General features: G+C 35.7%; 1 protein-coding gene across 2 annotated transcripts in view; it reads right to left on the reverse strand.

Moving 5' to 3' along the window:
- xrn2 (5'-3' exoribonuclease 2) overlaps window positions 1–9543 on the reverse strand; it is a 35435-nt gene extending 25892 nt beyond the window's left edge. Inside the window, exons 1-17 of one of the 2 annotated variants that reach the window (XM_024290704.2) lie at window positions 9415–9543; window positions 9225–9312; window positions 7866–7993; window positions 7186–7297; window positions 6137–6248; window positions 5766–5824; window positions 5578–5667; window positions 5391–5463; window positions 3894–3944; window positions 3622–3779; window positions 2764–2838; window positions 2456–2589; window positions 916–973; window positions 727–834; window positions 602–646; window positions 381–524; window positions 125–169 (exon numbers count right to left, since the gene is read on the reverse strand). In XM_024290704.2, coding sequence (XP_024146472.1) covers window positions 125–169; window positions 381–524; window positions 602–646; window positions 727–834; window positions 916–973; window positions 2456–2589; window positions 2764–2838; window positions 3622–3779; window positions 3894–3944; window positions 5391–5463; window positions 5578–5667; window positions 5766–5824; window positions 6137–6248; window positions 7186–7297; window positions 7866–7993; window positions 9225–9299 — 1467 coding nt within the window. In that variant the 5' untranslated portion in view covers window positions 9300–9312; window positions 9415–9543. Of the gene's footprint in view, window positions 1–124; window positions 170–380; window positions 525–601; window positions 647–726; window positions 835–915; window positions 974–2455; window positions 2590–2763; window positions 2839–3621; window positions 3780–3893; window positions 3945–5390; window positions 5464–5577; window positions 5668–5765; window positions 5825–6136; window positions 6249–7185; window positions 7298–7865; window positions 7994–9224 lie in introns of both variants that reach the window. The other variant, XM_024290702.1, reaches the window with a different exon arrangement.
- Between the last annotated feature and the right edge of the window lie 444 nt (window positions 9544–9987).

The raw sequence follows: 9987 nt of genomic DNA on the forward strand, positions 1-9987 counted from the left end.
ACATGTGGCTCCAGAGCCTCAGGTTGCAGACCCCTGAGCTAGAGTAACTAGAATAAACCCAATCAGTTTCGGGCGTTTCCAGATGGATGCAGGCATGAGTTAGAACAGATGTGAGTGAACTTACGCCGCCTTCGTTCCTCATCATGGCTTTCAGAGACTGAGCTGCGTTCTGCACGAGTAAAAAAAGAATAAGTAAACACACAGAGAATTTGATATTTCCATATAGAACTCTAAATACGTTTCTCAGTATTTGGAATGAGCATTTTTTTGGGTGAAAAATAAGCCAAATCTATGTGATCCTACTCTCCACTTCAAATGATGATTTTCGTTTATTTCTTTAGATAACTTCCTAAATAATTCCCCATATTTGGACACAGTACCTTGTTGTTCTGCTCTCTGGGGTTCATCCTCATGTCGTAGGCCTGGTATCGAGGGTTCTGGATGGGTTCTGGAACATCCCTTCTTCCCAAGGCTTGAGGGGCAAACTGGCCCGTGGTCAGGTAAGATGGACCCTGCTGCTCCGCCTGCAGTCAGACGAACACAACCGTTATTAACTGAAACAGTCCAGGAAAATACTTGACTCTGTTTTTGTGGTCCTCACTTTCATCCTCTTTCTTTTTTCTTTGTTTCGCCTTCTGAAGTTCTCCTACAAATGAAACATTTGATTAGTTTTCTTCAAAAAAAGATGATCCAAAGCTGCAGATTTAAAAAAAACAAGAGTTTCACCTCGTCCTCTTTGCGTTTCTTAAAGATGTTGTCCTCGGCCACGCCCACAGCCTGCATGATCATCTCAACTCGCTCCAGGTTGACGTATCCGTTTTGAGTTAAATATCCCTGTGTGGGACGGAACCGCTCAGATTACAACGATCAGCAAAGGTTTCCTTCACTTGAGCTTCTACATCTGACGACACTTACTCCTGTTTTGTGAACGACGTCTTTGTAAATGTTGACCAGACGATCTATTGCTCCCTCTCTGAAAGAAACAGACATAGTCGCAAAATAATGAGCTACGAAATACTAATAAAATAAAAAAAGATTAGTGCAATGACTGCAAAATGCTAAACTGATTAAAATGCCAATGTTCATTCTGAGGATCAGAGCGGAGCTTAACGAGGATTAGCTGATTAACTGGCTTGTCTTAGAACAGAAATCTCTTCAGCTACATCTCTAATTGCTTCATTATTACAAAACATGAAAGGTTTCATGTCTAGAGTTGTTTTGCCCTCAAACCTAAAAATCAATTAGTGCAAAAACTGATCACTTCCACGTAAACTGATGAATCTGTTTACGAATCTCAGGCGTCCTGCTCTAAAATGAACTTTAACTTCTTTTCATTTCAACTGATATTTTATTGAATTAAAGATAATACAGCATTTATTTGTAGTTTTTGACAAAAGCGATCTTTTATTTTAATAAAAAGGAAGAAGACAAACGTTGATCTGACGGCTGTAATGCAGGGATGTATTGGGGGTGGAGCTAAACGGAGCTGTCTGCTATTAGAAATCCAACAACAAGGAAAACAACCATTATTTTATTTTGGGAAGGGGACTGACATGAATTTTCCACAATAATGAGCACCGGCGTCTAAAAATTCCAGAAACTCTGCGGTTTTCCATGAAAGTTCCACCGCTGTTAAGAGAGGCGAGCAGTTCAGAACGAACAGACACGCCCCCACCTGTGTAGACTCCAGCCGTGCCGACCTGAAATCCAGCTGGATCAAACTTCTCCCCAAAAAATTTGTTTTATTATTTTTCAATAACACAATAAAGAAAATTAATGAGGAAAAAAAGAAAGAACATAAAAAAATATCAGAGTTCCCGGAAAAATGTAAAATAGACAGCAGAGCTCTTAGGAGAAAGATTCTTATTTTTTGGGCTTCCTGGTATCGCTGTAGATGTTCTTCTATCAACAGAAATTATTTATATATGAATGAATGAATGAATTAATTAATTAATGATGCCTTTATTACTCCCACGGAGGGGACATTCATTGTTTATGTGGCCCAAAGGAATCTGTAAAATTTTGCCAGAAATATATTTTTGCATTTTCATTTAAAAACATGTTGATTAGTTTGTTGACAAAATTTATTCTTGTTGTTTTTACAGAATGACACCTAAAGCTTTTATTCTATGTTGTAAAAACAGTTTGTTAAACATTTTTGGGGTTTATACATCAAAATGAATCCCATTTTTCCAGACGGAATTTTCCGTTTTTGCATAATTTTATGTCCAGTGTGTGAATACAACATGGAAAAATGACCAAATAAAGGTAGTTTTACATAGGAGAGGTTGTACTGATTAAAATGATATCAAATAAGCAAGAAATTAGTCTTTAAAATTAACAAAATAAAGAGGTAAACTCAAAAGTAGACAAAAGCAGAGTTTTAGGATCTAGGTTTAAAAGAGTTAAATTAATGTGTGATCAAAAGACACGTGGAGAACGAACTGAGGCTCACCTGATTTCTAAGGACGGCAGATGAGGTAAGAAGTCGTTCCCGACAAAGAAACACATGAAGACCCAGTCGTCAACACTGCGCTCGAAGTCGAAGGCGAACGGCAGACTGGCCATGGTCAGCTCTCTTTCCAAATACTGAAAACACAAAGAAATCCCATTAAACAAAATACATTTCCAGCAGTTACATTCTTCAGCTGTCTCTCTATAATGTGTTATAAAACAAATCGGGAGCCTCTAAAGGGCAGCTGTTAATAAGAAGGAAAGATGTACATATGTAATTATATTCAATCACAGGCAGGATAAACGTACCTCTCTCAGAACACACAATCGGATGAATATGAACTCCTGCTCTGACACTGGCATTGTGTCGGCAAACTCATCGTGCTGAAAATGAGGAAAAAAAATACTATTATGCAAGATGCAGCGCTTAGATAAAATAAATTAGACTACAACAGAATAAAGTGATTGGAAAAATACACATTTGTTCCCCATCTACACATCCTGTAACATCTCGTGTTGTTCAAAAACATGGATCTATTAGTCTAAGTGGAGCGAAGCAGGCAGCTTTGAATTTTCTACATCACAAATGATTTTTTCAAACGTCATTCTTTCGTCTGCTTCCCATTAACAACAATTTGTACAAAAGAAATACTCAGAAAGCTTTTTTTTTTTTACATAACTCCTGCTTCATCTGAAAAATGCAACAAGAACTTGTTAAAACACCATTTCCACCGGAGTGGGTCCTTAAAGACTCCCTAAGAGCATCTATTTTATTTAAAAAAATGTTCCCACTAGTGTTTTACTTATGATTCTGAAGTTTGTAACCAAAATCCCACAACCTAAATGTCTTAAAAAGACATTTTTTGTGTTGATCTGAAGCCTCCGTTTTGAAAATCTCCTCTGAGGGGGCGTGGCCTTTAGCGTAAATCTTCACCGCTGCTACATAAAAATGTTCAGCAATATCAGTAATGTCCAGCCGTATGGTTCTGATGTCAGCTGGGACGAGGAAGTGAAGATCTTCATGGACAGAACTTCCTCCAAAATCCTGATTCTTTCTCCTTCCAGTTCACCAAAGACTCTTTTAGCTAATTGTCAAATGTTTATTGACGTTGCTGTGATCAATACAATCCATTATTAGCAGGTGGGATTGGGTTTCGAGCGGCTCACCTGTCCTTGCTTCTCTCTCGCCACACCTTGACAGTCCTTCATCTCGTGACCTGTCTGTCCACAGAGAGAGCAGGGGCGTGGCTTGTTGGGTTTAAACTCCTCTCTGATGATGGTGAAGTTTGGTTCGTGAGTGGCCAAGCCGAGCATGATCAGGTCAGCTGCAACAGAAGCAGAAGATAATACAAAATCACACCAGGAACACTGACGGGTCAGCAGATGTAACGCTTTAAATGTAACTGAGTGTTAATCTAAGATTCAGGAGGAAAGCTTACCATCAGCTCCACAGAGGCAGTGATGCGTGTTTGGGTCATGATTAGGTTGAGCTGTCAAAGTGAAACATTACCAGACAATGAACACAATGCTATTTTTGAGTGTTATGCAATTTTCCTTTCTTGCTTTCAGTTTTAACATAAATTACAAATATGCACAAAGAAAAAGATTTTCAAAAAGTAGTGTTGCACAATAATATCAGTCACTGATAGCTGTCTCAGATGTAACAAAAATACATCAAAAAGGGCGGGAACAGCAGTAACCTGCCCAAACACCGCACTGAAACACACCAGGCTCTAGCAGAGATGTCCGCTTGATTCTGATCTGTTGGAATCCAAGACTACACAGTAAAAGGTGAAATATTGGATCAAGTAACGAAAGCTCTGAAAATTTTAAAATATTAGTTTCCATCAAATTAAAACTAAATTGGGTAATTCGTTAACTCAATTTTAATTTGATGAAAACTAATCATTTTAACATAATAAATGATGGAACTTTTGATTATTGATTCAATGTTTCACTTTTTACAGTGCATGTCTATGTTTTTTAAAAAGTTCATTTCTATGAGAAACCATTTGTTTTAAACAATTCAGTTTAAAAGCAGTAATTTTTGCATTTTTAGATTAAAATATTTATTTTTTCTATTATATTGGGCATTATTTGTATTTGTGTTTATTGCAGTTTTAGTTAAAGGTTACGTCCAAATATAGTACGTTCGACATTTTCTAGTGCTGTCCGAATCTACTAGTTACAAAATAGAGTGCACTTGAAACTTCCCATAAATCTTTGCAAAAAACTAGAGTGCATCGATGCTCATTAGATTAGCGAATATAGACCACAATGCATTGTCGAGCAATTTGGACCAAAAAAGAAATGGTTTAAATATAATTTTTGAATAAACCATTCACATTTTCACCCTCAGAACACAGTGGAGTCATGAATAAACGTCATGAAATGTTCGTATTGATTCGATTTTCACTTTGTGAAATCGGTGACGTCATATCTGGTGTTTAGAAAAAAAAAAAAAGAAAAGTAGTGAGCACCATGTCTAAATTGCCTTTAAAATCCAAGGCACTATATAATCCCACACTATATAGTTTTTTTAGTAGTTAGGGATTTAGGAGGGAATTCGGACACAACTAAAGTCTTAGCATTTGTTCTGACCATTGAAATGCACTTTCTCTATTTAGAGATGTATGTCAGACTGAAAAAGTTAATAGTGTTTGTACTACCTGTTGTTCAATGTATTCGCCGTCAAAACAAGTTCTGCAAATTTGTTGGAAAACATACGCTCTTACTTTGTACTTGCAACTATTTTTTCTCAAGTATTCAAAAATATATTGGTTGATTATCGGTATCAGCTGCGAGAGGCCGGAAATATTGGGTATCTGTTGTAAAAATTCATTATCGTGCATCACAAAAAAAAAAGGTTTAACAACTTTCCTAAAAGCCTTAAAGCTTAAACTCATGTTTGAATCAACCCGGTGAGGCTGTTGTACCTCTCTGTCTCCGGATAAAATCCATAATCTTGTGCTCTCCTTCTCCTGGAACGCTGGCGTCAGACAGGAAGACCTTCAGAAAAACAAGACAAATTGTGTTGGAACTTAAACAACATCATCAAAGTGTGCAGAGAATTTTAGGTAAAGTATTGTATTTGTAAAGCTTGATGGGCAAAAGTTCCCTCACAACAACATTCTTCCATCCAGGATCATTGCTGAGCCTTTCAGCTACATAGTACCGAAGACAGTGGGCCAGGTTGTCCATGAACTCTGTTCCCTAAAGGAGGAAAAAAATCAAGAAAGATCCAAAGAAATAAATGCTTTTTTTTTTTTGGTTGACTTTAGCGTGTGGCGTTTAAAGGTCAGTTCACTTACTGGAGTGATGCAGTTGCTGTCGAATCTCTCCTTGATTTCTTCAGGAGGAAGATAACCTCCTGTGAAAAAAAGAGTTTGGGTGTAATTTATGTAAATGTTCAGTTAAGTGTTTTTTAAAAAAAAAAAAGTATTTTAGTGGCCCGATTAATTTCTTCTAACGTCAATGAAAAAAAAACAGTTTAAACATCAAACGATGGTCATTAAAAAAAAAAAAACCTTTCAATTACAAATTATGCATACAAGTGGATACTTCCTGATACCATAAATGTTCTCATACTTTATAAAAAATGAACAGTAAAGACTTTGTAAAACATACAAATGTGTTTTTCATATTTAGCACTTTGAAGTGTGAGGAGTTGAGTGTCACAAACCTCTCTGTATGATCTCCTCTCTTATGCGATGCTTCTCGTCTGTGAGTTCAACTCCTTCTTTGGAGGCCCGAAACCGGCGGGAGCGCTGCTGGTTCATTTTGGCGCGTGGAGCCTGTTAAACAAGAGTCCCTTCAAATATACCGTAAAATGTGGTAAAGCATCTCTTGAAACCCTTCTTGTTTTGAAAATGATCAGATTCCCATGAAATACATGAAATGTTAATAAAGAAAATGAAATATTTCCAATGTTGCTTTTCCCACTAAATAAATACTTTTTACACAACTGTCACAACTTAATTACTATTTCTGTAAATCCTTTGTACCATTTTTTTTTCGTTTTACCATTTTTGTCTAAAAATATTAAAGCTGTCTTAATGAATACATAATAACATGAAAAATAAACTAATTTAAAAGAATAATTTGCAATCCCATCCAAACAATGGAACTTATAATACCAGAAATAAAACTATAAAAACATAGTTGAGGTTAGGGCGATATATCGGTGCCAGTATCGGTATCGACCGATATTTACATAATTTGAGTTTATCGGTACTAAAAAAAAAAAAAAATCCACCAATATGGTTCTGACTCTTTTCACTTTACCTTTTAAATGTAAACTTGTTCCTAATAGATCCTTGGTACTGGAAAGCTTGTGTTTACAGTCATAGTCAGTAATTGTTCTGACTTTTTTCACTGATATTTGATAGGGATACAAATGGAAAGCTTATGATTTCTAGTTTTGCCTGATAGTCAGTAAATAGTCTGAATATTTTCAGAAATATTTTCATATTTTCAAAGTTTACCTATGAGAACCCTTGCTGTATATTGAAAATGTAAAGTATAATGTGATTATATAGTAAAAGAAAAGCTGTACATTTCTGACAATTAAATATTGGCAAATCGGCCAGAAAAAATAATATCGTTCCATTCCTAGTTGAGATTAGTGAATTTATGCTTCTTTGAATAAAAGCTGCTCATTTCAAAAACAAAAAATGTAACAGAAACATTCATTTAAGACAGAAACTTAAAAAGGAAAAAACAAAAACTTACTACGCCATCAATTGCCATGTACAGAACTCTTCTGGGGCGCACAATATTAAACAGGCGATCGATGTACTCAAAGATGGCGACCATCATTTCATCTTCATTTTTGGGAGCGGGTCTGTAGAAGAGAGAAAAAAAAACATTAATTCATAGATGAATTTATTAGATCACTCTTTGCTTTAAAAAAAAATCAAAATTTTAACTGAACTTGTCAGAAGTGTCAACATTTAGGTGGTAAAACTCCTGCTGGATAATCTCAAAAATTTCCTTAATCTTTTTTTCCACCCGAAAATATTTTGGATTTTTTTTCTATATGACAAAACAAGTTTTTATTGATTCATGGACAATGGACAGTTTTCTTAAAATTTGTTTTTCTAAAAGACTTACTACAAGCCAAAATGTTAGCACTTTTTTGCTAAAGATGCATATAAAATTAAGTATTTCAGAACTAGAGGATTCAAAACAAAGAATAATCTTCAATTAGAATTATTATAAACAGCTGAAAAAGCTTCCTTTCTCAAAGCATCAACAATTACAGTAGTTTATTGTCCTATAGCACAGATTGTACTGCTGTAAACATTGTAAAACAAAACACAATTTATACTTCTAAACCACAATTAAAAGTATTGCAAATTTAGCATTGCTTTGATAAAAAGATCACGTAGGGCAAAAACATATTTCCTTACTTGTCTTCAGGATGTGTGCAAGGATGAATGATCCCATTCATATCCAAGTACAAGTTGTCAAATTCCACCTCGTTTGGGTTTGGTTTTGTGGTGTCAACAGGAATACGAACTCCATTACACTCCCTCCCCTGTGAGGACAGAACAGAAGAAGAAAAATGGCTTCCATGCATCAAATGTTTCAGAAGGGAAAAGTCTAAAACTAAAATCAAGGAGGGGAAAAAATACCAGAATGTCAGAAAAGTCCTAAAATAAAATCAAATTCAGAATATTTTTCAGTTGTAGTTAAAAAAACAGACTTTTAAGGAAAACATACATAAAAAAATTATTGTATTCAATATATTTTTTGAGTAGCAGCTGGACGGCTCAAATCAAGGTTTGTTTCCCAGAGGGTGTGAAGACCCATTATGCTACTGACTAACTATGTAGACACAGGGGGACCCACTGTGCCGGTCCCCAACCTGGATATAATTAATACAGGGTTATGTCAGAAAGGGCATCCGTCGCAAAAATACCAAACCACCTGAACGAATCTGTGAAAGCTGATTCTATGTGGTGATCCAAGAAAGGATACACCGGAAGGTGAACAATTCAACATGATTACATTGTTTAAATGGAAAAAAATGTGTTTACTTGAACTACTTTGACTGTTTGTGTTACAAAAGCTGAGAATTGATTGAAGCTCTAGGTCGGTCAGGCCTATTTAAGGCATTTTGTACTCTTCAGCTCATCTTTAGGCAAACTATAAAAGTGCCAGTATGAGGAACCTGCAAGAGGCGCCAAGAGAAATGTTTGTTTCTTTCAGAATTAACACTCTAGACTGCAAGCTTCATTAAGTACTTTCATTATAAAGTTTACCTGTAGGTTTAACACAACAGAAAACTCTCATATCTGGTCCATTAGTAATATTTTTAGCTCCATACTCTTTCAATATGATTTGTGAAAACACTGGCTTTTTATCTGTCCTTTTAGCTAACTTATACTCTGTATTATTTATTTATTTTAATTATTTCTGTATACTTTAATGTCTGACCTTTTAAATAATGCTTTCTATGATTTTATCATGTGTACTCCTTGTATTGTATCGGATTTGCTTAAGGTTTTATTATTGATTGGATTACGAGTTCTGGATAAATATCAGAGGGAAGAGTCAGAGATGCTGACTATCACTGCGCGCGAGAATGCTTTGTTTACTCTCTGACTCAAATGATGTTTACAACACAACTACAACTTGGAGTTGTTTCCAAAAAACAAGAAAAGTTGTAATTAGACTTCTGGAGTGATGAATATTTAGCTGAAACCCCAAGTATCACTTAGACGCCATCTGTGTTAGCATACTGCTAACATATGCTAGCTTCTTACCTTCTCCTCCACGCAATGTACAATTATGGATGGGTACTTCCGGCTCAGCCAACGAAAAAACGCGGGCACTCCCATATTTGAAAATTATCTATTTGTACAAACGAACAAAAACAACAAATACGTTTAAAAACAGGAGAAATATTGTTTACCGGGAAAACACGAAAGCTACAGCATGTTAACCAATACGTACTGCTTCTGGGGCAAACAAACTGTTTCCGATTAGACTGGGCATGCGCACTAAGCCTATAGCGTCACCAAACGACGGAGGTTGTACAGCAATCGCATAAAATTGGTTTTCTTGACAAATATAACATCCCAGTTACTCCTGGAGAACATGTAAGTTTTTGTGCAATATCTTCTGGAATATTTATGTTATTTAACCAAAGACTGAACTCAATCCTTTCCATTTCAACCTTTCTCTTTCGCTGTTGGAAAAATCTGTTTTACTGTTCATTCCAGGAAAAATAATACACTAGAGCTCTTTTTCAGAAAGATGTTGTGAGTTTGCCACGTCACCATTTTATTTTAAATAAGATTAAAGACATTTCTTATAAAACTTTTACTCAGGTTTTACCTCACAAAAACGTATTTAAAACGATTTGAAGCCATTAACACCAACTCTTCTATTTGGACATTTCCCCTTTTTACAATCTCTCTGGGAATTTTTCTGTGATTTCTTTTGTTACAAGTTTCTGGTTTCCTTTACTTTGGACGCATGTGCTGTTTGGCTTACACCAGCATATGAATTTGGCGTTTCAGTTTT

Source organism: Oryzias melastigma, linkage group LG24 (assembly GCF_002922805.2).
Source record: "Oryzias melastigma strain HK-1 linkage group LG24, ASM292280v2, whole genome shotgun sequence".
NCBI classification, from domain to species: domain Eukaryota; kingdom Metazoa; phylum Chordata; class Actinopteri; order Beloniformes; family Adrianichthyidae; genus Oryzias; species Oryzias melastigma.